At 53.4% G+C, this 25,275-nt stretch overlaps 1 protein-coding gene across 14 annotated transcripts in view; it reads right to left on the reverse strand.

Annotated features, from left to right (window-relative positions):
• Positions 1 to 8,615: 8,615 nt before the first annotated feature.
• Positions 8,616 to 25,275, reverse strand: part of TNK2 (tyrosine kinase non receptor 2) — a 39,517-nt gene continuing 22,857 nt past the window's right edge. For 5 of the 14 annotated variants that reach the window (XM_070370761.1, XM_070370730.1, XM_070370740.1 and 2 more), the window contains 13 exons: positions 23,855 to 24,076; positions 22,785 to 22,937; positions 22,058 to 22,335; positions 20,491 to 20,617; positions 19,942 to 20,088; positions 19,766 to 19,860; positions 14,825 to 15,019; positions 13,508 to 13,599; positions 12,835 to 12,954; positions 10,850 to 12,195; positions 10,653 to 10,748; positions 10,363 to 10,490; positions 8,616 to 9,365 (listed from right to left, as the gene is read on the reverse strand). In XM_070370761.1, the coding sequence (XP_070226862.1) occupies positions 9,359 to 9,365; positions 10,363 to 10,490; positions 10,653 to 10,748; positions 10,850 to 12,195; positions 12,835 to 12,954; positions 13,508 to 13,599; positions 14,825 to 15,019; positions 19,766 to 19,860; positions 19,942 to 20,088; positions 20,491 to 20,617; positions 22,058 to 22,335; positions 22,785 to 22,937; positions 23,855 to 24,076 (3,006 nt within the window). In that variant the 3' untranslated portion in view covers positions 8,616 to 9,358. Of the gene's footprint in view, positions 9,366 to 10,358; positions 10,620 to 10,652; positions 10,749 to 10,849; positions 12,196 to 12,834; positions 12,955 to 13,507; positions 13,600 to 14,824; positions 15,020 to 19,765; positions 19,861 to 19,941; positions 20,089 to 20,490; positions 20,618 to 22,057; positions 22,336 to 22,784; positions 22,938 to 23,854; positions 24,077 to 25,275 lie in introns of those variants that run through there. The other 9 variants (XM_070370746.1, XM_070370778.1, XM_070370782.1 and 6 more) reach the window with 9 other exon arrangements.

The raw sequence follows: 25,275 nt of genomic DNA on the forward strand, positions 1-25,275 counted from the left end.
GAGGTCAAGCAACAGGACAGGTCAGACAGCAGAAGAGCAACAAACCAGTTAAAAAATGGATCACCAAGAAGCACATGAAAAGATGCTCAGCGTCACTGATACAAATCAAAACCACCTAGTCCTCATTAATATGGCTACTATTTTAATAAATAAATAAATTTTGTTATGTGTATTTTACCACAGTAAAAAAAATTGGGGGGGATTCCTTGGCTGTCCAGTGGTTAGGACTCTGTTTTCACCGCCAAGGGCCAGGTTCAGTCCCTGGTCAGGGAACTAAGATCCCACAGCCATGTGGCATGGACAAAAAAAAACAAAAAACAAACCCTGGGAAAAACAGTATAACGGAAAGCCATTTTCCAATAGAACAGAAGTAAAAAAAAAAGAAAAGAAAAGAAAGCCAGCTACAATCCTATCCCTAAGAATAATCAATTTTAATATTAATTGAATATCAATTACACATTCTTTTAAGGATGGTTTGATATGCTGTGTTGTATCCTATTCTTTGGAGGAAATAAAATATGATCAATCAATCACTTATTATTGAATATTTTGATGGTTTCCAATTGTTAACTATTATAAATGATGTTATGATTAAATTCCTTGTATATATTTTTTAAATGAATGGTTTATTCAGAGAAGGGAGGCATTCAAATGGGTGATGGGTCATGGGGAGAGCAGGGCAGGGAGCACAGTCCATGCCGGGAGAGGACCAAGGGCTGGGGAGCCAGCAGGGCCACCCAGCTCTTTGGAGTGAGAGTGGAGCTTGCCTTACAAGCCTTCACACAGCTGAGCATGTCCAAGGATCCCTTGGAAACGTTGCTACAATGGAGATTCCAATTCAGTAGGTCAGGGTGGGCCCAGGCTCTGCGTTTCTCGCAGGCTCCCAGGTGATGCCGACACTGCCGGACCTACCTTGTGCCACCCTTGAAGTAGCAAGGATAAGGATACCCTTAGGATAAAGGGCGAACACACAGGGTACAGCCTGTAGTAATAGAGATATTTCCCGCGGCATTCGGTCCAGCGGTTTGTAAAAACTCCACCTGATCTCCATTTCATAAAGACCCACAAGAGAAGGGGATTCTGGGCACCTGATGCCAGAGCCAAAAAGGGGGAAGCCATGCATCCCAGAGGTGGCCGCAGGGACAAAGTCAGAAACCTCCAAGGGGCAGCTGCAGAAAGCTGGACCCCTGGGAACGTTCCCGCCTGGAAAGTGCGTGGATTTCTGTTTAGCTTTTAATCATGGAACGGTTCATTCACTCTCTTAAGTAGGCAAGCCCTCTTATTCCAACACTAAGTTATACAATTATCAAGTCATGGCCCATTTCCTCCAACCATCTGGACCATTCTCAACAGATTACCTCATTCAAAAGTATTTTAAAACAAAGCTCCAAAATAGAAATCCTTTCTTTTAAAGCATATAGGCTTTATTTCTATAACTCAAAAAGATATATGCACTCCTCTGTTCATAGCAGCACTATTAGCCATAGCTAAGACATGGAAACAAACTAAATGTCCATTTACAGATGAATGGATAAAGATGTGATATATACATACACAGTGGAATAAGAAAGGACACACAGCAAAGAATGAAATAATGCCATTTGTAGAAACGTGGAGGCAAGTAGAGGTTATCATACTAAGTAAGTCAGAAAAAGAGAGACAACCATATGATATCACTTATGTGTGGAATCTAAAATCGGACACAAATGAACCTCTCTATGAAACAGAAATAGACTCACAGACTCAGAGAACAGACTTGGGGGAGAGGGTCGGGGGAGGAATCAAATGGGTGTTTGAGGTTAGCAGATGCAAACTATTGTGTATAAAATGGATAAACAGCAAGGTTCTACTGAACAGTGCAGGAAACTATGTTCAATATCCTGGGATAAACCATACTGAAAATAATAGGAAAAAGAATGTATGTGTATATATATATAGATAGATAGATACACATATACATATAGCTGAATCACTTTGCTGTACAGCAGAAATTAAGACAACATTGTAAATCAACTATACTTCAATTTAAAAAGAAATGAAAAAACATACATTTTGTTTTAATAAGGGGAACAAATCTTTCTGAAAAGCCATTTAACAATATCAGTTAAAATAATTTGTTACAAAATAAAAATGTTGGCAAAATAATGTGTTAATAGAGAACGTCTATTTTCCACTTTCACAGAATGCAAAATATGCAGTGTTTAAATATCCTGTGAGAAGATGCATTTAAAGATACAGAAAACTGGTGGTGTCAAATGGCAGGTAAAAAACGTCAGGTACATAAGAATATAAGCCAGATAACCTTATTTTTATAAAACCACAATACAGACATATATGTGCACAGGAAAAAATATATCAAAATTTCAAGTGGTTCTGGGTAATTTTAATTTTCAAATTGTGCTTTTCTGAATGTTTCAATTCAACCGTAAGTACATATGACAATCATAAAAACAGTGTTAAAAAATACAATGATGGAAGAGATCATAGGCAAAATATTCTCTGATATAAATCATACCAATGTTTTCTTAGGTCACTCTTCCAAGGCAATAGAAGTAAAAACAAAAATAAACAAATGGGACCTAATCAAATCTTCAAGCTTTTGCGAAGGAAAAAGGAAATCATAAACAAACAAAAGGACAACCTACAGAATGGAAGAAAACATTTGCTATCTAACAAGGGCTTAATTTCCAAAATATACAAGCAACTCATTTAACTCAACAACAACAAAAAAACCCAGTTGAAAAATGGGCAGCAGATCTAAATAGACATTTCTCCAAAGAAAATATACAGATCCCCAATAGGCACGTGAAAAGATGCTCATAATCACTATTATTAGGGAAATGCAAATCAAAACTACAATGAGGTATCACCTCACATCCATCGGAATGGTCATCATTAAGAAGTTTACATATAACTAAATGCAAGAGAGGGTGTGAAGAAAAGGGAACCTTCTTACATCGTTGGTGGGAACCTAAGTTGGTATAGTCTCTATGGAGAACAGAATGGAGGTTCCTTAGAAAACTAAAAATAGAATTACCATATGATCCAACAGTACCACTCCTGGGCATATATCTGAGCAAAATTATAATTCAAAAAGATACTTGTACCCTTATGTTCATAGCAACACTATTCTCAATAGCCAAGACATGGAAACAAGCTAAATGTCCATCGACAGAAGACTGGATAAAGAAGATGTGGTACATATATACAATGGAATATTGCTCAGCCACAAAAATAGAATGAAATAATGCCATTTGCAGCAACATGGATGCAACTAGAGATTACCATACTAAATGGAGTATGTCAGAAAGAGAAAGACAAATACCATATGATATCACTTACGTGTGGAATCTAAAATATGGCACAAATGAACTCTCTCTACAAAACAGAAACAGATTCACAGACATAGAGAAGAGACCTGTGGCTGCCAAGGGGGAGTGGCGGATGCGGGAAGGATGAACTGGGAGTTTGGGGTTGGCAGGTACACACTATTATGAATAAACAACAAGGTCCTACTTCACATAGGGAACTCTATTCAATGTCCTGGGATAAATCATAATGGAAAAAATATTTTAAAATATAAATAAAAAAGAATGGATGTATATGTAAAACTGAGACGCTTTGCTGTACAGCAGAAATTAATACATTGTAAATCAACTATACTTCAATAAAAAATAAATAATACAGTGCTGGTATGGCTTCCCAAAGGGCACCTGTGTCCTCCCAGGACTTTTTCCTCAGCCCACAGCTTCCTCCCAGTTAGTCCAGTTTTCTGGGTTAGGGGTGGGCTCCTTCAAAGCCTCCCACTCAGTTCCTCTGCTTGGCATTAAATCCTAGCCGGCCCCGTTTGGCTCCAGATGATTGGCGAACCTGTTTCTTCCCCAGTAGCTTCCCTGGAATGTCCTTTTAAGCACCCATGGGGCTGGGCCTGGAGTTTCTGGACTTGATTTATTGGACAACGACCTCACACAATCTTAACCCTTCATCTTACATTTGGCCCAAGAGACTGCAGTGTCACATGTTGCCAATAGGTGGTGCTGCCTAACACAAAAGCACTCTTGTCCAGGCGTTCTGAAGATGGATTTCAGAGATCATGATGTAAAACTAACTGCTTGCGAGGTTGTGCATACATAGCATTGCTATGTAAAGGCACGAGGACAAATCTACCACCTACCACGACAACTACCATCACTGCACAAGAACAGCCACTTCAATACCAATGCAGGAAGACAAAAATCTCAGGATAAAGACAATCATTGTAATGGAGTACATTTTGAGAAAAAGTTGTTTGGTTCTTATTCTTAACATTGCACCTCAGGCCAGTGAAAACTTGGCCCTAGACCAGCACAGGCCCTGGACTGGGCTTTAGAACCCCTGTTCTAGCCAAGGATTTAAGGAATTGGTGGCCTCTTCATTTTCCAAGTTCAAATTTCTGTAAAAATCAATTTGCTTTAAGGACACCTTTATTCTCCTAGTGTGCAGTGAGACACCATGCATAGACCTGTGCTCCACTCATGGCCGCAGTGACGCGGCAAGTCACTTTAAAGCAGAGCCATCTCTCTCTTTTTAAAAAATTGTATTGAAATAAAGTACATTTACAGTGTTGTATTTAATTTCTGCTGTAGAGCAAAATGACTCAATTATACATACATATATACATAATTTTTAAGCATTTTTGAAGTGGACTATTTTTAAAGTTTTTATTGAATTTGTTGCAATATTGTTTCTATTGTCTATGTTTTGGTTTTATTTCATTTTATTTTTTGGCTTTGAGGCATGTGGGATCTTAGTTCCCCGGACAGGAATCGAGTCCATACCCTCTGCATGGGAAGGTGACGTCCTAACCACTGGACCAGCAGAGAAGTCCCCATATACATATTCTTTTTCATATTCTTTTCCATTATGGTTTATCATAGGTTATTAGATACAGTTCCCTGTGCTATACAGTAGGACCTTGTTGGTTATCCCATCTCTCTTAAAGACACAGGCCTGACCACATTATTCCTCTGCCACCTCCCTTTGTCTGTTAAGTTAGAGGACTCAGCATTTCACACCAGTGTCTTCATGTTCCAGCCCTAGGATCCACTCACTAGGATGACACAATGAAAGTCACTTCCAACTCACCCCAGAAACCTAACAAGAGGAGGAGTGCTAGCCTCGCCACCTGTTGTCCTCAGGACAAGCCAGTTTGCATCCCCATAGGGTGTGCGTGCAGTTTCCCACACCTACAATGCTGTCACGTCCCTTCGCCTTCCTGGCATTTGTCTGTTCTTCCCTATCAAGTCAGCACAATGTCTCTTCCTCCAGGGAGCCACCTCCTCTCTCATTCCAAGGCATCAAGCATGTAAGAGTACGCATCATCTTGCTGCAATGTCACAGTCCCCCTGGGCACAGACTATGTCTCTTCAACTTGTATCCCCTCTTCAAGGCTTGACACAAAGAAGGTATCCAGTGAATCCTCACTGATTTGCTGATGCTCCGTATTGGCAAAAAAACTTGGGTCAGCTCTTTCAGTATCTTTCCTTAAGATCTTTTCAATAAACCCAAGAGATGCCGGCAGAAGCTGGCAGCCTGACCTGAAACAAGAAAAATGGCAGGAAAACCTAGAATTCAGGGAGCTGTGTCTCTGGCAAGAAAAGTACATTGGTTCTCCTGACCCCCTGAGGAAACTCCAGATGCTTTGGTATCCCCCTTATAAAATATAATTCTGAAATGTATTAGCTCTGCCATCATTCACCAAAAAACATTTTTTTTTTTAGAAGTTGCTCAGTTGCGTGTAACTCTTTGCAATCCCATGGACTGTAGTTTACCAGGCTCCTCCGTCCATGCAATTTTCCAGGGAAGACTTACTGGAGTGGGTTGCCATTTCCTTCTCCAAAAAATGATGTTTTTTAATGGAGCTAAAAGTGCCCATGATCTGTAACTAGAAGTGACTTGCTAACAAAAAACAAATTGTTTCCAAATAAGAGGGTAGGTGAAAGAAGAGATTTGTACACTTAAGAGTTGTTCAGTGTATAATGCAAGCTATCAATAGGCGGGAACATGAAGAAACAAAATGTGTTATGATTATGGTTTACTGGGTACTTCGCATGGCCAGTCACCTAGCAAAATGTTTCACCTACATGACCTCATTTAATCCTCACAACTGTTCTATAAAGTGGGAATTACACTCTTCCCCAGTTTACAGACTCAGAAAAGTTGTCATTTTTCCAAGATTCAACAACTGAGAATGAAATCCAGGTCTAGCAGCAAGGCCCAAATACTTTTTCCTTTCCTATGACAACATGCTTTTTCCTGGTGTGCTACAGTCCGTGGGGTCACAGAGTGGGACATGACTGAGCAACTGAACTGACCTGATAATATATTTGATTAATTTCTTTAAACTGCAGCTAAATATAATTTAATTCCTGCCTTTGTGAATCGCATACTCAGAATATATTTGCATCCGAAAGATGCAATATATATATATATATGCAATATATAAAGATCTCCTAGGGGGCCTACCCCACAGCCAACCTGGAGCCCCAGACACTAAGGAGAACAACTCAGGCACATCTTGAATTGCCTTTGTTTTTAATAAACCCAAGCCATCAGCTTACTTTATGACTTACCTCTTTTCCTTAAGTTCAGATGATAATATGATAAAGCTCAAAAGGCTAAATTTCTTCTTTCACTAAATTCCTTAAAACCAGTAAGAGATTAATAATCTAATTTTTAATGGGTCAAAGCTATTAATAAGTAGCTCATAGAAAAGAGATATAAATGGCCCAACTTAGAGGAGTGCATTTTAAAACACACCATTTTCCATGTGTCAGACCGTCTAAAGGTCAGAAAGCTCTGATACCACAAGGAAAGCTCTCACACACCGGTGACTGTGACACTGGGAAGACCCTCCTCTGTGGGGAGAAAGCTGGCAGGATCCCTCAGGAGCTGCATACACGCTAGCTCAGGAACACTGCTTCTGGGAACTCATCCTTCAGATTGCCTTTCAAGTGACGAATAACCCACATTCGCCATTTATTGCTGCAATGGCTGTAACTGAAGAGGACTGGTAACAACCAAATAACTCACCATCCAAAGGGGCCTGGTTAAACAGAGAATGGTTCAGCCATATCCACGCAACCCTAGACAAGACTGGGGAAGCTCTTTCAGTATGGCTAGGGAGCTCTTCAGAACACTTGAAGTGAAAAAAACAAGAAACACACAGAAAACTGAGGATAAAGGCAGCCTCTGAAGAGGGGAGGTGGCAGCTGGGGTGGGAAATCTCACTGTATACTCCTGAGTATCTTCTGAATTTTGAACCAAGTGATTATTAGCTATCCAGAAAAAGAAAATTAAAATGCTTACACATATTGAGGCCTTCCATGTTACAACAAACAAAAGGGCTTCCCAGATAGTGCTGGTGGTAAAGAACCCGCCTGCCAATGTAGGAGATACAAGAGACAAGAATTTGATCCCTGGATTGGGAAGATCCCCTGGAGAAAAGGACATGGCAACCCACTCCAATATTCTTTTTTTTTTTTTTTTTCAGTATTCTTGTCCAGAGAATCCCATGGATAGAGGACTTTGGTGGGCTATAGTCCATAGGTTTGCAAAGAGTCAGACATGACTGAAGTGACTTCAGTCAGTTCAGTTGCTCAGTTGTGTCCGACTCTTTGCAACCCCATGAATCACAGCACACCAGGCCTCCCTGTCCATCACCATCTCCCGGAGTTCGCTCAGACTCACGTCCATAGAGTCGGTGATGCCATCCAGCGGTCTCATCCTCTGTCATCCCCTTCTCCTCTTGCCCCCAATCCCTCCCAGCATCAGAGTCTTTTCCAATGAGTCAACTCTTCGCATGAGGTGGCCAAAGTACTGGAGTTTCAGCTTTAGCATCATTCCTTCCAAAGAAATCCCAGGGCTGATCTCCTTTAGAATGGACTGGTTGTATCTCCTTGCAGTCCAAGGAACTCTCAAGAGTCTTCTCCAACACCACAGTTCAAAAGCATCAACTCTTCGGCGCTCAGCTTTCTTCACAGTCCAACTCTCACATCCATACATGACCACAGGAAAAACCATAGCCTTGACTAGACGGACCTCTGTTGGCAAAGTAATGTCTCTGGTTTTGAATATGCTATCTAGGTTGGTCATAATTTTTCTTCCAAGGAGTAAGCGTCTTTTAATTTTATGGCTGCAGTCACCATCTGCAGTGATTTTGGAGCCCCCCAAAAAAAGTCTGACACTGTTTCCACTGTTTCCCCATCTATTTGCCATGAAGTGATGGGACCAGATGCCATGATCTTAGTTTTCTGAATGTTGAGCTTAGCACGTGCTAAAAAAATTTCTGGCTTAAGTCCAGCTAATTGAGTTACTGTACTCTGTCCTACTGTCCTACAGTATATCCTGCCTCACAGAACTCCAGAGATAAAACTTAAGAGACACTGAATTAGGTGGGTTCTGTCCTCAGCCAGTTCAGGAAAGGGAGAGACTCTTTAGGGTCAAAGAGGCCTGTACTTCCTCTTTATCATCAACAGATGGCGCTACAGGGCCTGCTGCCTGGGATAGATGGCAGTGGCTTGGGGAGCCCTGGAACCTCAGGCAGCTGACAAAAGAAACAGGCAGACACAAATAAGTAACATAAAATAGAAACTAACTTTATTTCTCTGGAAGAAGCAGATATTCATAGCTGGGGCAGCAACTTTGGCAACAGAGACTGGTGGGAAAACACGGAACAGCACAGGGGAAGAGCTGGGTCAAAGAGGAAGCACTGGTGTCCCTCCAGGGCTGCTGCCCCCTTGGTCTCCTTCCAATCCTGGGCCCTAGGGCCCTGGTCCCTGCCAGAGAACGAACTGGCACCCTAGCTCTGCTACCTGAGCCACCTCAGGCTATTTTCAGGCACAAGATCCTAAGACCGGCCAAGTCCCATAATACGACCATGGTGAGGCCACATTCTGTTCGACAGGGCTCCCTGGAAAGGGCCTAGCCCTGTGAAGGGCCCCCACCCACTCCCTGGTCCACTTCTCTGTATGGCCAACACATCCTCCCTGCCCAAGGTCAAGTCTGGCTTTCCCGCAAGGCCTGGCCACACCCTTTAGCCACAGGCTCCACCAGGGACTGAAGCCCAGAGGCAGGTCCCTCCTGCACCTTGGCTGGGGCAGCACAGGCTCTGGAGCTGCAGGGTCAGCACTGGGGGAGCGAGGGACAGGCGGGGTGGGGGTCCCAGCGTCCCAGCTTCCTGCTGCCATGGCCTCGCTCTGCCACTGGGAGCCGTGGATGCAGCAGGTCCTCCAGGCCTGGCAGGGAGTCTCCCCGCCCTCCTCAGATGGACAAGCTTAAGTGATTCCTTCAGGGCAGATCCTCTGGCTCTTCAGGCATCTCAACGCCTAAAGGATGGGAAACAATCAGAAAGCCCTCCGTCAGCAGGGGTCAGTGCAAGAGGATGGAAGGTCCAGGCTAAGCAGGTACGAGAAGGCCTCTTGGTGCAGGCCAAAGGGGTTGAAAATGGGTGGTTCTAGGCAATAATTTTGGAATTTATCATCCTGGATGCCTTCTTTAACCGTGTATCAATAACTGATGCAAATGAGTAAGAATGACCACAAGGTAACGGTTAACATTCAGGGACAGCGTCCTGTGGGCCAGACACCTGCTGTGTGGTATGACAGAGGCATCCCTCATTAATTCTTCTAACCATTTCTATGAGGTTGGAACTAACACTGATACACATGTTACAGATGAGCACCCTGAGAGATCAGGAAAGGAGCATAAGCTGACACCATATGTGAGCAGGGCGTTGGGCTCCAATCAGGCTGTCCTGCCAGGGGACTCTTGACACCCCACACCCTGCCAGCACCTCCCAGGGAAGAAGTTCACTTTTGACTCAATAAAACTTTCATTGGTATTTATACTCTACATCAAGTTTGCTATTAATATACATCTATATATTTTGTCAGATTACATATAAATTTTTTACAGGAAAAGTAATGGATTTTTTTTTATTAGACATTCCTTTAAAAAGGCATTAAAACTTTAGGTGTTATTTTAAACACAAATAGGAAATGAGAAGGTGAGAAGTATTTGTCTAAATTATTGGATCCTAAACTGCTGCTCGCTAGAGCCTGCTTAGGAAGCAAGCTCCCTGCAACCAGAGTGGCTCTGATTCCTCTTACTCATTAGTTCATCTGAACAAAGAAGCTATGAAGTCAAGACAAACGTGCTTAGGAGAAACTGTTTTCCTTGAGAACTGCCTGTCTTGTGGGATTGGGACCCCCTCCCTCCTCCTGCCTGGAGCCCTGCGTCTGGCCGTGCAATGTTGGCTACTCCCAGGGGGGCTGCTCCAGGAAGCCCGGGGACAGGAAGACGGCAGATGCAGGGTTTGCTCACTTGTGGTGGGCAGGGCCGCAGGAGCCCAGCAGGTGGCAGCCGGCCTGTTCCAGGTTCCAGTCGAACATCTCCAGCACATTGTGGCACTCGCCTCGTGGCCGCAGACCCAGACCAAAGAGCTGCTCCACCTGGGGAGCAGAGGGCGGTGCCATGGGACACACTGGGGTGGGGTGCTGGACCAGGGCAGGGCAGAGGAGGGGGGTGGGGGGAGGGAGGGAGAGAGTGGGAGGAGAGCCGCAGAACAGTCTTCAGGGTCCCTGAAAGCCAGAGTGGGCAGGAGGTGGTGGTACCTTCAGATACTGGGCAGCCCTCTGCACGCTCCAGCTGTGGCTCTGCAGGGCCGCCTGGCACTCCTCTGTGGTCACCCCATGCACCATGGCCTGCAGCTGGGCACACCACCCCCACCCGTCAGCACCACTCAGGCCCCTTCCTCTGGGTCCCTTGGGCCCCCGCCCCTTCTCACCCTGCAGCCAGGCCCACTACTCACCATCTGGATCTTGTCTGCAGGCCGCCCAGCCTCTGGCCCGTCCCCGGGGTAGCCCCTCTGTGGCAGCCGAGCAGTGGCCCTCAGGGAGGATGGCCGGGCCCCTGGGTTGCTGTTGTTGCTGGAGAAGTTGGCCTTGGGGTCTGGGGCAGCCTGGGGCATTGGTCGAACAGTGGCAGTGGGGGCGGCTGGGGCTGGGGTGCTGGGAGGGGGCAGCAGCAGGGGTATGGGCATGGGGTCTGGCTCTTTGGGGCTCTGGGCCTCATGCAGGAAGCGCTGGTAGCGCTCCAGGTAGGGCGGGCGCTCGGGCAGCAGGTAGTAGTGGGTGCTGCTGACCTTCTTCCCATCTCGGACGATGGGCAAGATGCAGGGGCCGGCCCGCGGGCCAGGCGCCTGGATCACCTGGGGTGTGGCATACTTGGGGTCTGAGGCAAAGCTCTGGGTGGTGGGCATGGTCTTCCCAGGTGAGCTGGAGAGCCGGGGAGGCAGCGGGGAGCTGCCAGGTGGCACCAGGGGGCTGGGAGTCCTGGAGCCTTGTGGAGACAGGGGCTCCCGGGGAGGCACCCGGGGAGGGGAGGCAGGTCCGGGCCACCGGCCCATCTCCTCCTCACCTGGGGGGACTGGAGACAGCTCACCACGCGAGCGCGTGGGCCTCGGGGGGATGGGCACCCGGGGGGGCACCTGGGGCTTGTCATCACCCCCAGGGCTGGGTGAGGGGACCAGAGAGCCAGGCGGGACCTGTAGCTGCCGCATGCATTCCTGCTGCAGCGCCTGGAAGATCTCTGCGGTTTGGGCCGAGTTGGGTGGCTTGCCCCCACTCTGGGGTGGGAGGAACAGGTTGTCCTCCAGCGGGGGGAGGAGCCTCGCCGGCTCAGGCACAAAGGCATAGTTGGTCTCGCCCTGGCTGGGCTCAGCAGAGACCCCGGCGCCCACGAGGGTGCTGTTGATGGAGCAGACCTCGAAGTCATCCTCATCCTGGGCCACGTCATCGTAGGCGGGAGGTGGGGGCAGCGGGCGTGCATCCCAGTCCACCACAGGCGTGGGATGCAGGGGCCGGGGCAGGGCCCGTGTAGGGCTCTGTGGCGGGGTCTTGTCCAGCAAGGAACAGGCGTCCATGGCCAGCTGCGCCAGTGATGGGGCACAGGGCCGTGGGGCCGGCACAACAGGCTCCTCGCCGAAATCAATGAGCGTGACCTCGCCACCACCGCGGCCGGCCTTGGTGCCTGGCACCCGGGCTGAGGGCTTCGCGAGCCACAGCCCACGGGGCAGTCCTGGCTTTCGCAGGCCCAGCCTCTTGAAGTCGCTGGACAGGGGGTCTTGGTCCTCACTCACGGGGTCGTAGGTTGGTTCTGTGATGGAAGGGAGAACCCCAACAGGGAGGCAGCGTCAGGCAGGTGGATGGGGAAGACAGTCAAGTATCTCTACCAGCTCCCAATTCCCCGGAAGGGCAGCCCTCAGCCACCAGAATTATCCGTGCACACAGACCCTTTCCAAACAGGAGGGGAGAACCTGCTCTGGGGGCTAGCAGCCCTCCACAGGGGCCAGTGAGCCCCTGCCTCCATTGCAGCTAGAGCAAGCAATACCCCACATCCGCCCGCTTCAATACCCTCTCTATTGACACAAGACCCCAAATCCCTGTGGGCCCTGGTTAGCAATCCCTACTCCGTTACAGCACACCATTAGTGCAGGCAGGGGCTATGGGCCATCTCCCACCGTCAAGGGCAACAGGAGCTATCCTTAGAGAGGACAGGGCTCCCGACAAACTGGCATGAAAGCCCAGACACAGCTTCTGCAGGTCCAGCAGGAAGTGAGGCAGGGCTGCACAATGGTGGGCAGAGGTGGCGGTGGGCACCAGGACCACACTCTTATTCCAGAAGCCCAGGCTTTGGGGGGTTGGGGGGAACGGCAGGCATGCTGGGCCAGGTCAGCCGCAGAAGCTCACAGCACACGCCCACCTCCCCTCCCCCCGGCCGGCCAGGGCTCTGTACCTTCCAGAAGGAGAGGAGTGAGAGGAGAGAGGGGGCGGGGGCGGGGGCCAAGGCACCGGGAGCAGCCCCACTTACTCTGAGTGAAGATGGCAGGCTGAGGAGGGCGAGGTGGAGGCTCCCCTGCAAGAAAGGCCATGCGGAGAGTAGAGGGGCAGAGCAGGAGAGGACAAGGGAGGGGAGACAGAGCCGGAGAGAAGGGCAGAGTGCGGGGGGGAGAGAGAGAGAGAGAAAGTGAATAGGGGGAGTGAACGCACACACCCAGCAGCGATGGGAAGCAATGGGGCGGCAGGATGGGAAAACTGTGTTCCAGACCCACGGGCCCAGGATCCGGGAGATGGATGAGGCTCCCAGCCAAGATGGAGCCTGGGGGGTGGCTTTGGCTCAGGAAAGGAGAGCAGGATTAGGGGGCAGTGAGGAGAGCCAGGATCTGAGCATGGAGGGGAGGAGGAGGGGGAGGAGGAAAGCAGAGAGGGCAGGCCAGCGCTGGCCAGACTGACGATGCCCACCTCGGCGGATACCACTGCCTCTCACCGCCCGCCCCACTCCCCGCCGGAGCCAGGGACACAGCTGTCCCCTGTGGCCCTGACCCAACCGGCTCAGGGTAGCCCGAGGAGGCAGCACCTCTTGCTCGGTAGCTGATGAGCTAGGGGACTGAGGGTTTGGGGACCCTTACTTTTCACCCTGCCCAGATGCTGGGTGGGCCTGGATGTGCTCAGTTCCACGCTCAGCAGGTCAGGAGGGTCCATGGGGTTTCCCAGATACAGTCTGTGGGGAGAAAAGCGGATCAGAGATGGGTGCAGGTAGGATGGTGGCAGAGAGGGCACCCTGGGGGAGTTGCTGGGCCTGTGCCCAGGCCTCAGGCAGAGGACAGAAGAGTCCTGTCCAAGCCCCTGACGGACGTGGGTCTGGAGCACAGGACTTCTGGCTCCCAGGCGCTCCCTTCCAAAGATCCAGCAGTGACCAGGGGAGGGTGCCACGGAGAGGGGGCAGAGGAAGAACTCCTGAGTGTAGGCTGAAAAGCCTAGGATTGTATGGGCTCCAAGTACTCCCTGAAAGGGTAGAGCTGGCCCTCTGCAACCCCCGCGGCACCCCCACCCCCACCCCCACTCAGCAGCCACCTGCTGCCACTCTCTTCTCTGCTGCCAGGCCACACTGCCACGGCCGCCTCCTGCAGGGGGTCTGCAACCCCAGCTCTCTCAGGCCCTCCCCGGCTCTGGTGAGGCGAAAGCCCTGGCACCCTCCCTGGGCTCAGTGTCCTGGTGTGCAGAGCAGGGGGTGAAGGGCAGGCTGAACCTCGCCCCTTGGGACAAGGCCTGTCAGAAGATGGAGAAGAAAGCACTGCTCAGAAGCCCAGTGGGGTTGGCACAGAGGCTTGGAGTCCCAGTAGGAGGAGCTCCAGGTGGCTCCCTGGGGCAGGGCCCTCAGGAAGTGACTAATCCTCCTGTGTGTCTTCCCCAGATGCCCCTAGATGACCTCATCCTTTCGCTTAAAGGAAGCTGAACCCCCTCCCAGGTAGAGTAAGCAGGGTGGGGTGGGGTGGGGAGGGGCAGAGGGCTCCGAGCTGCTGCCTAAATGCCCTCTGGAGTGTCCCTGCAGGGAGTTTTTCTGCACCTTGCCTCTCAGGCCTGAGCCAGCAGCTTCCGTCTCTAGGACATGGGTGCTTCCAGCAGAAGAAGGGAAACTGCCACCAAGTACTGGGGATCAGGAGATGCTTCCTACTAACTGCTTCCAAAGGCTACTTCCAAGTCCATTTTCCTAAGGTCAGTTTTCAGGAGAACTTAGAGGTGCAGGCCCTAGAGGCCCTTCCACAAAGGAAGACTTGGTCCAACCTTTGAAGCTGCAACCTCAGGCCTGCCTGCAAGGAAAGGCCTAGGACAGGAGACCCTTGGCCCAGGGCTGTAATGGGGACCTTGGAGGCCTGGAGAGCCTGAGTGCCCAGAGAAGGGCTGCTGGCCCTGGAGCCCCCATGTGGGACCCCACCAGTACTCACTCGTCAATCTTGTCAGGGAAGCCCCAGCAGTGGCGGGGGTCACTGTCGCCATGCCCCGTGTGGATGAAGCTATTCTGCAGCGGCTGGCTGATGTCCTGGGCCGACAGACCAGCCACGGAGGTCACCACGTTGCGAGGGAAGGGCCCCACGCACAGCGTCCGCGTGTTCTGCCCACGCCACCAGTAATTCTCAGCCCTGCCCAACAGAGGTGATGTGGTAAATGCCAGGGTGTGGTGGAAGGTCCCAAGGACGGGACCCTTTTCATACCAAACTCTCTGCACCATGGTATCTGACCACCTCAGCGGAAAAGAACATCAGGGTGAGGGCCCCAGGATCAGAGCAGCCCACCAGCAGCCCCCCAGGATCTGCCACTCACCCAGTACAGGGCCTGGCGTTAGCACAGAGCCTTACCCTAAGCGACTCAGATGGGCCAGACAGCTTTTCCTCCAGTTTAGAAATAAAGAAACACGTTCAAACAAGTAACACAACTTGCCTACAGTTACCAGAGTGCAGCAGATCCAGGATTCAAACCCAGCTGTCAGTCTGTGAAGCCAGCACTCTTCTCACCGTACCACCTCACCTCCCTTCTCCCCTGGCAAGGCCTAAGCCCCTGTCCTCCCCTGGCCACCCAATTTCACTCTTCAACCTGGTTCCAGGAGCTCTAAGCTGCAGGGGCCCAAAGGAGCACCACGGCCTTAGCGTTGGGCTTGGGGCCAAGCCCTCCAACCACATCCCTCCTGCAGGCAGGTAGTCCTTCAGAAGCTTGGAAGCACCTGGGGCAACCCAAGGTTTACGTATCTCCAGCGCCTTCCACCACCTCCTGCCAGGACTGTGGGACCCTCGCTCTCACTCCCACCCACCTCCTTGCCTTAAACAAGGGGTCCAGGAGGGACCCCAGCCTCCTAGTGTGGCTGGACTGTGGGACCACCAGCCCCTCACTCTGACTTCAGACAGACTCTGTTGGCACAGCCTAGGTCCGGGCCTGGGGTCGGCGGTGGAAGCCGGGCCAGGTGGGCAGGAAAGAACAAAATGCCCTCTTGGATGCTTCGAAAGCCAAAGAGTCAACAGCCCCGAGGCTCCTGCACCTGCTGCTGAGATCGCTCACACTGGGAACAGGCCCAGATTTTGGGCAACGGCAGAGGTGGGGAGGGCCTCCTGCAGCTGTAGGGGGGGTCCATGTGGCACCAAGCTGTGTCCCTTCACTGTCAGCCCCCAACCCGTACACTACCTGTCCACACCAGGGGCATAGAGCAAGGTTTCCTCCCATCTGCAGCCAGATCGGAGGGTTGGGGGAGGTGGAAGCAGGACGGAGGCAGTGAGGCCCATGAGCACAGTGATTCTGGGGGAGCTAGGAGGTGCAAGGGGAGGGCTGAGGGCCCAGCCTCCTTGCCAACAAGGCTGCTTGCCCAGCCGCCACAGACACAGCAACCCTGTGATTACCGCCGTGCCTCTCGGGGGTGAGGGCAGGAAGGGAAGGAAGAAGAGAGGACAACACCCGGGAAGGGACAAAGCCCATCCAAAAATAGCAGGGCCATTCCAAGGAGAGGAGCACATCCCCTCCCCACCCCACCTCCAGGCTGGCTGAGGCCAAAGAGGCATAGAGGGGAGGGCCTGGCACCCAGCCCCCGATGCTGCCCTCCCCCCAACACCCACAGGCCCCCGGGTCTCATGGGCCCCTCCGCGGAACAGCCTCAGACACCAAACCCAGCAGCTGGATGCTGGATTCTGCTCTGCACACCTCTCCAGAGATGCTCACTAACTGAGCTGGAGAAGCAGTGCAGAGTGGAACAGACTCACACCGGAATCACGACCACCCAGGGGGGCAGGTGGTCACTCCCTCCACTCCTTCCCTTTTGCTAACACAGCCCCTCACCTGGAAGCCTCCTCTGGACCCACTTCTGAGAGGGGAGAGCAGAACTAAGCCTACCTTCCTTGTTACCTGTATGGCCAAGACAAGAGCCAGGCCTAGAAGGAAGGGATCCTTTGTCACTGCTGGGAGTCCTGACACCAAGTCTCAAAAAAGGCTTTGCTACAGGTGGGGGCTGTGGGGAGTGCAGAGTATGTGTAGGAAACATACTTGGGAACCACATCCTAAGCACGGAAGCAGCATCCTCCCAGGGAGAGTCAAATATAACTCCCGAGGTGGCCAATGCTACGTTCCACTGCTCCCAGTCCCCTCCCCCGCCCTCCAAGGCTCTGTGGGATGGAGACACCATCAGCCCAGGAGAAGCAGGTCAGCCTTTCCCACCCAGATTGCTCTGGCCACACCTCCCTTCAGCCCAGAGTCTCCATGGCAACGGGAGGGCACAGTCCCTGAAGCAAACCAGCATCTCCAGCAGGATGGCCTCACAGCATCCTGGGACAGGCGAGATATGAAGCAGCAGCCAGGAACCGGGGCCTGGATTAGGAACCACTGAAGGCTGCCCCAGTCCTACTGGGGACCAGTCCCTGGAAACCTCAGTCCCAGCCTAGGTAGCCTAGAAATGGCTGACAAACGTGGCTTAAACAGTGCTCTAAACACCACCTGAGCGCTTCTCTCCGGGTGTCCCCAGCAGCCCCTGGCCTTGAGGGACAACACAGCCTTCGCTTCCTCCTCCCTCGCCTACCAGAGGAAGCAGAGGCTCCAGGCACCAGCCAGGCCAAGGACCAGCACAATGGATTTCAAAACCTCTGTTTCCCTTCTCTGGCTGGTGGAGACAGAACATCAGAGTTCTGTCAGCCATCCTAGCCTCCAAAGACGCACTGGAGAAGAGCGGTCTTCACCCATCCCTCTCAGTCTAGACAGAGCCTCGCGAGCTGGGCTCACAGAACATCTGGTGTCCTCTCTCTGTCCACTGCCTGATACCTCGAGAAGCACTGAGTCTAAAGAACTGGTCAGAGTCAGGGGCAAGGGTGCTCCCAGACTGTGGCTAAGAGACAGTTTCGGCAAGAAGGAATCCAAGTCTAACAGAAGAGCACAGATGTGAGAGAGCTGAGAGCCAGGCTGCTGGAGGATGGAGAAACAGACTGAGACCCACATGCACAAACCCAGACCCAAAGGGACACCCACAGACAGAGAGCCCATCCACCCGGAGACATGGAGACAGAGCCAGGCAAACACACACACTCGGGACCCAAGGACCCAAAGGGACACCCACAAACAGACAGCCCATCCACCCAGAGACATGGAGACAGAGCCAGGCAAACCAACGCACTTGGGACCCGAGGACCCAAAGGGACACCCACAGACAGCCCATCCACCCGAAGACATGGAGACAGAGCCAGGCAAACACGCACTTGGGACCCAAGGAAATGAGGCGGCAGCTCAAGCCCTGGCGCTACTGACACACGGCCCACTCCCCAAGCCTTGCCGGCTGCCATGCCTCCTGCCCTCACCTCCCACCTCCTGAGCGGCTCCAGGGACCCACGGCAGGCGCTGTGGTCCAAGTCGGACTGCTGGCCCCAGAGGAAGAGCCCAATGAGCCCACACTGGCAGGCGGCGGCAGCGGAGCCAGCAGCCCGGGACGGAAGGGCGGGGTGGGGGCGGGGCCCGCCCACTGGGGCCTCCCAGGAGGAGCGGCTCCCCTGAGCCTCCTGTCCCCCGCCTCGCTCCAGGGGTGACCCTGGGTGCCAGCTCCAGAGACACACGCCCCAGAGACACACCAAGCCCCTGAGTCACCTCCTGGGGAACACTGGGCCCTGGCACATGGGCCCTCACTGAGAGCAAGGGCCTAGGGGCCCTTTACTGAGAGTAAAGGCCTGGGATCTACAGGGCAGAGGAGAGTGCAGGCCCAGGGTTCTGGCATCTGGAGGAGGGAACGGCTGCAGGCTCAGGCTCTGGCCCAAGGTCCTGCCTGCACCTCCAGGAGGGCCCTCATCCTCATCTTCCTATTTCCAGAACCTTCCCCAGACTGCCAAGCCGGAATGCTGGCCTGGAGAGAAGATGCTGGGGGCCACAGGGGTGCAGGTCCCGCTCCTCCACAGACAGCCTGGGCTCTGGGGCCTGTGTCATCAGTCTGACTCAGACCCAGAAGCTCTCCCTTCTCAACAAACACCCATGAGGAACAAAGTTTCTCCAAAGGCCCCAAACCCCAAACCTGAAGTCCAGGTAGAAAGGGCTCCGTGGGAAGCCCCTGCCCCCATCCCTGCCCAGCTCTGAGTCAGAGGAGCTGGGGACTGGGGTGTGGGGTCCAGGGGATTTCCTCCCCTGCTCCTCCATACTCAGCCCCCACCCCAAAGGCACCTCTAGCCGGCCCCACCTCAATCAGTTCCTCAGACATCCCAGGGATCAGATAACAAAGGGTGGGGTGAGCGGTGGGTGGGGACTCCTCCAAGGCAGGCCCACTTGAACTGCGGGGGCTGCAAGTAGAAGATGTGACTCAGGGGATGCTGCCTGTGGGCAGACACGTGCTGCCAGGTGTGAGGGGGAGGGAGGAAAGAGACCCTGCGAGGGCAGCTAGGGACAAAAGGCCCAGCAGAGGATGGAGAGGAGCCCTCGGAGGGAGCTACGGGCTCAGTGGAGGGCAGAGGCTGCCAGGAAAAGGCGGGGCTGCTCTGGGCTACTGCAGGGTGCCCAGGTGAGAGTCCAGAGTCCTTATCCTGACAGGAGGGGAAGAGGAGGGTGGGGGAGGGTAAAAGGAGCCCCCGAGTCCCCAGTTGGGCCCCAGGCCCTGATGCTCCTTCCTACCCACAGTGGTAGCATGGCCCTGACTCACAGAGCCGCAGCTGAAGCCTAGTGGGCAAAGGGTGGAGGAGACTCCAGGAAGGGAAAGCCCTTTGTATGCCTTGGCACCTGCATACTTCACTCCTCACACTCAGGAGGGGACCCAAGCCTGCCCTCCATCTCGCTGCAGGAGCCAGGGTGTTGCCACAACAGCCTGAGGGGCAGAGGAGCTCTCGGGCCCCAGACGCCTCCTGGCTGAGTCCTTCAAGGCAGTGGGACGCAGACCCCAGGCTCCCTACCTCCCCTCGATGACGGTGATGACGTCATTCATCTGGATGTGCAGCTTGTCAGGTTCTTCGAAGTCCTGAAGGGCCCGCATGTCGGTGGGCTGAGCCTGGGGGAGACACCAGTCACTGCCCGCCCCAGGCTGATCTCTGCTTAGATACCCCTGCCCTTGTGGGCACACCTGCCTCACCTCCAGCAGGAAGTCCCGCAGGGCCACAAAGGTGGGTCTGTCCTCAGGCTTGTGAGCCCAGCACTGGACCATGACATTGTAGATGTCCTGGGGGCAGTCCTCCGGCCGGGGTAGACGCTCCCCCTCCTTGTCAATCTTATGCAGGATCTGGGGGTGGAGGGGCAGTTTAAGGACAAGCAGAGCACCTGGCTCTTCACCCCCATCTTCCATGTCCCCCAGTCATGGAACCACTGGAACCACAGTCTGCCATGCCTGCACCGCAAAGAAGACCTGTGCCTGATCCCCAGGCCTCAGACCCTGACCCCCAGGTCTGCGGCCTCCAAAGAGAGGGCCATGGCAGAGGAGGACCGCGAGCAAGCCAGGCTGGTCTGTTCCTCACCACTGGGGCCATGCTCCCCGCTCAGCTCTCTGAGGGGTTCGAGCAGACACAGGGCACTGGACACAGCGATTCCAACAGGTGAGAGCCAGTTCCAACTGGGCCAGGCAGAGAGCCAGGGATCAAATCAACCCCCGGCCACCCGGTGGGGAGCACCACCCCAGCCCCCTCACCTGACTGCCATTGAGGCCAATCCAGGGCTCCTGGCCATAGGTGAACATCTCCCACAGCGTGACCCCAAACATCCAGGTGTCGCTGGCGTGGGAGAAGGTGCGTGTCTTCAGGCTCTCTGGGGCACACCTGGCAGAGGCAGGGGTCAAACAGGTCTCTCAGAGAACCCTTGCCCCTGCAGCAGCCCCAGTGGACCCCAAATGCTCCTGCACAAGCCTGCTGTTGCTCTGAGAGCCCAGGCACACAGCAGGCACTGGGGGCACAGTGTGAAGTGGACAGGGCAGGCCTTCTAGACTACGGGGTGCACAGTCGTGGACCCAACCGTCTCTGCTCAGGTCTTTCGTCCACACGCAGCCTGGAGCAGGAAGAGGGGGGGCATTCCCACAGGGAAGCAGGGCAAGGAGGAGGGTCAGAGGCTCCAGGAGGGGCAAAAGGGGGCGGGGATAAGATCCCAGGCTGTTTTCTAATTGTGGTGGGAGGATGACAATTTCCAGATTTGGGGCAGGATCCTAGGATTTAGGCCATTTCAGCAGGAAGGTGTGGGTGGGAAATCTGGACAGGGCCTGAAGAAGAACCAAAAAGGGTGGGAAGAGGCACAGTGGTGTCCCCAGACGTCCCCACATGCCCTCCGGGGCGAGGAAGAAACATACCACTGCAGTGAAGCCAGCAAGGGGCAAGCACTCCAGGGTGGACTGCAGTGCCAGAAGTGAGGAGGAAGTGCCCTCGGGGGAGAATCATAGATGTCTTGTGGGACTCGAGAGCTGGCCCAGCCATTCAAAGAGGGGGTAGAGGGTTGGGGGTGGGAGGGAGGGACACAGGTAAAATCATGTTCCTTAAGACCCACATTCCTCATCTATGAAATGGTAATAACAATAGTCTGCTCGCTTCATAGGGTTGTTTTAAGAGGGCTGCATAACAAAGTGACCTTATAATTTACCAGGGTGCCTGACTATGAAAAGAGGTGTTATTAATCACTGGAGGACATTAGGCAGGATCCAGGATGTGTGATCATCCTCGATATAAGGTCAGTAATTAATTAGGGTGATCGTATATCCTGGATTAGAAGGGTTTTCTGGCAAGCAGAACTGGACCGACTCCTCCCACCCCAAAGCTAGGAGACCACGCTCCTCCAGGTGCCTCTGATATCAGAGGCCCGTGACGGTCTCAGCGCAGGATAAGCTCACACAGGGGCCAGGGCAGGGCCAGATACCAGCCCAGTGTGCAGGTGAACATTTCTCATCAGTCTACAAGGCCCTGCCTGGAACACACCAGCCAGTCTCTGCCTGGCTGACTTCTGCTGTTTTAGGAGCTTAATACTGGGTCTTCCCCAAAGCCTTCCCGCATCCCCACAGCACTTAGCCCTGTGTGTTCCAGCACCCGCTACGAGGGCCCACAAGCATTTCTGGATGGATAAGTGAATGGATGGGCACACGAGAAAGGAAGCCAGGCTCAGAAGACACAATGCCTAGTGGAGGTGCAGAAGGCCCTGGAAGCGCCAAGGCCTGGGTGTGTAGGGACTAGGGCGGGGCTGGGTCCAGGGCCTGGGAGCCAGCAGCGCCTGCCCCTCACCAGGCAAAGGGCACCTTGCGATGTTCCTGCATGACGTAGTGGTCGTCATTCTGGGGCAGTGCTCGCATCAGCCCGAAGTCCCCTATCTTGACCAGGTCGCGGGTGGCCAACAGCAGATTTCGGGCGGCCAGGTCCCGGTGGATGAAGCGCTTGGCCTCCAGGTAGCCCATGCCCTCAGCCACCTGCACAGCGTAGCGGCTCAGGGTGCCCAGCAGGAAGTGGCCCTGGTGCTTGCGCAGCCGGTCCAACAATGATCCCAGAGGTGCCAGCTCTGTCACCTGAGGCCACGGGGGAGGAGGGAAGGAGGCATAAGCATGGCTGAGCCCTGCCCCTCCCCTCAAGGCCTGCCACTGCCATGCTCCTTCCTGACCTGTCCTCTGGGGCCCTCGCCCTCCAGGGAACATGGGAAACTGAGGCCCAGAGAAGCCACCCAAAGGGGCCCAGTTTTTAGCAATGCCAAAAACTAAACTCTGGGGCCAGGCCCGCCCATAGGTGCAACTCTTTGCCAGAGAACACAAGCACAATCCGGAGAGGGAAGAGAGGTCTGGCTGCACAGTCAGCAGGGCAGGCCTGGGAACCCCCCTGCCACTTGTGGGTGGAGGGACCAAAAGCAGGACCTTTGTCAGGAAGGAGTGACCGCAGCACTAGCAGGAGGTGAGGGGGGCCTGGGGGCCCAAGACCACAGGCCCCTCCCTGTCCCCAGCCCCCTTCTGCCCACGGTGTGCACCATCTTCATGGGCGGTGTGAGCACCACCCCGTAGAGGCGAATGAGGTTTCGGTGGTCAAGCGAGTGCATGGCGTTGACCTCCCGGATGAAGTCGTCCATGGCCTCCGGCTGGCTCAGCACGTCGGGCTTCAGGCACTTCACAGCCACGCTCACCTAGCCAGAGCAAGGGATTGCAGGGAGTCAGGACAGACCCCAGTCCCAACCCACTGGGCCAGCTTGCTCCTCCTCCTGCCTCAGGTCTGCTCATCTGGGTGAGCCTGTCCCAGGCGCCCGTGGCCTGGCATGGGGAGGGCAGCTGGCTGACGTCCAAAGGCCATGAGCTGGGCCTCCCCTTCGTGAGGGCATGCCCAGGTTAAGTGGCAATGATAAGGAAAGAGATGACTGGTATGATGATAGAATATTAAAATATTATAATAAAAAGATGTTTTTGGTGTGGAAAGTAAATGCTTTAAATATAATGCCATAAAACTAAGCTATGGTGACAGGAGTCAGACCAGTGGCTTTCTCTTGAAGGAAGAGGACGCCCAGTGGAAGAGGTGCAGGAGCCTCCTGGGGCAACAGAGATGTCCCATACTATGATCTGGGCAATGGTCACACAGGCCCGTGCGTATGTGAAAATTCACTGAGCTGTACGCTCGAAAACTGTGTGCTTTACTGCACACGTACTATCTATCCCTCTGGGGAAATTTTTAAAGATACAATACTAAGACAAAAGGGCAAGAGTTAAAAAGCTGTGTTTGAAAGCTGTATCTTGAAGAAATTCAATAAAATGCCTGAGGGGGGGAAACAGGTGGAAACACTAACTCGGCTTCCTCTGAGTGGTGGGAAACAGATATTTTTTAATTTTAATTTTTAAAAGAGTTTTCAAACTTTTATGATAAGTAAAACAGTTTTATAACTGAAAAAGAAACCCTTGTGTCGAGTTAACCCTGAGCATGGACTCCAGGGTGAGCCACTCTGGATCTGTGCCCAGCCCCCTTCACATCCGAATGGAGGGGACCGATCCACCTTGGAGGGCAGAGCAGGGCCTCTGCCCCTCCACCACACCCCCAAGGACCCAGGGAGCTCACCGTCTTCCCCGAGGGGGCGTCCCACTCGCCCCTGCGCACCACACCAAAGGAGCCATCTCCCAGCTTCTCGAAGAGATGCAGGTCCTTCTCCCCAATGAGGCAGGTGAGGCTCTGCAGGGACCCCTCCCCAGCAGAGCCCCCTGGGGTGGGCGAGGTCTTCCGGAAGGTGCTCTGAGAGTGATGAGGGGGGAACTCAGCCTCCAGCCGCTTTCCACTGAACACCTGTTTGAAGGCAGTCGGGGGCCAGATGGAACCCTGAGGTCCCAGGGCCAGTCATTCCGTCCTGTCCCACTTGGTCCTCGGTGAGGCCTCCACACAGGTACTGGCTTTGCCAAACTTCCAGGAGACAGCCTGGCTGGAGGCCCATGTCCCCTCCTGACCACACCACCAAATGGGAGCCCACGGTCTCAGTGTGGCCTCAGGATATGTGCCAGAAATGGACTACAGGAGTGTAGCCCGTGGCTGCTGTGGCCCCACACCCAGCTGTGGGGTCAGGGACAGCTCAAAGGCACCCCCCTCCACCCCACCTGTCCCTCTCTGCACCCCTGCCCAGCACAGACTCCAGCCCCTCACCCAAGCAGATGGGCTTTAGCCTCAGGGGCCCTCACAAACACCTCCCGTCCATTTTTAGCCCTGGCCCCTTCTCTGGGTTGCCCATTTGGCGCTGTCTGTCTCCACCCTCCCCAGGGAGTCGGCTGCCCTTCATCCTGCCAGGAGAGAGGATAATTTGAGCCTGAGGTTGGACCGTGAGAGAGAGAGAGAGAGAGAGAGAGAAAGAGAGAGAGAGAGAGAGAGAGTGTGTGTGTGTGTGTGTGTGTGTGTGTGTAATGGGGTGGGGGTGGGGGAATGGGGAGAGGGGGTGAAGATGAAGCAAGGCCTTGCTGGGGAAGGGCCTGGGAAGACAGCTGGGCTTCTGGAGAGAGGCCCAGAGCTGAGAGCTCAGAAAGAAGGAAGGTTGGGGGACTCTGTAGCCTGAGCTTGGGAGGGAAGGGGCCAAAGGTCAGGGAACAAGAGGGAAGCCCTGAGAGTCAGAGCAGCTCTGACAGTTTAACATGGCCACCCTACCAGGGCATGCAAAGCCCTTGAGGTAGCACACTCTGCTCAGCTGGGCACCTGCCCCCAAGGCTGGCAGAGTCTCGTCTGTACAGGGTGAAGGGGTCTCCAATCTGAGGGCCTCTTCTCACCACTGCTCCATCTTTCCTCCCAGCAACTGGAATCTCTTCCATATCCAAGCCACGTTCAGCTGACAAGGCCCTTCACAGCCTTTTTCTCAAGGGGTCCTCCCTAAGGCTCTGAGGTGAGCTGGGCAGTGTGGCTGGCACTGTTTTACCGACCACATATCTCAAATCTGGAGAGGTCAACTGACTGGCCCAGAGACCTCCAGTCAGTCGGAGGTAGATCCAAGACCCCTGAGTCCTGCA

Source organism: Bos mutus, chromosome 1 (genome assembly GCF_027580195.1).
Source record: "Bos mutus isolate GX-2022 chromosome 1, NWIPB_WYAK_1.1, whole genome shotgun sequence".
In the NCBI taxonomy this organism is placed as follows: Eukaryota; Metazoa; Chordata; class Mammalia; order Artiodactyla; family Bovidae; genus Bos; species Bos mutus.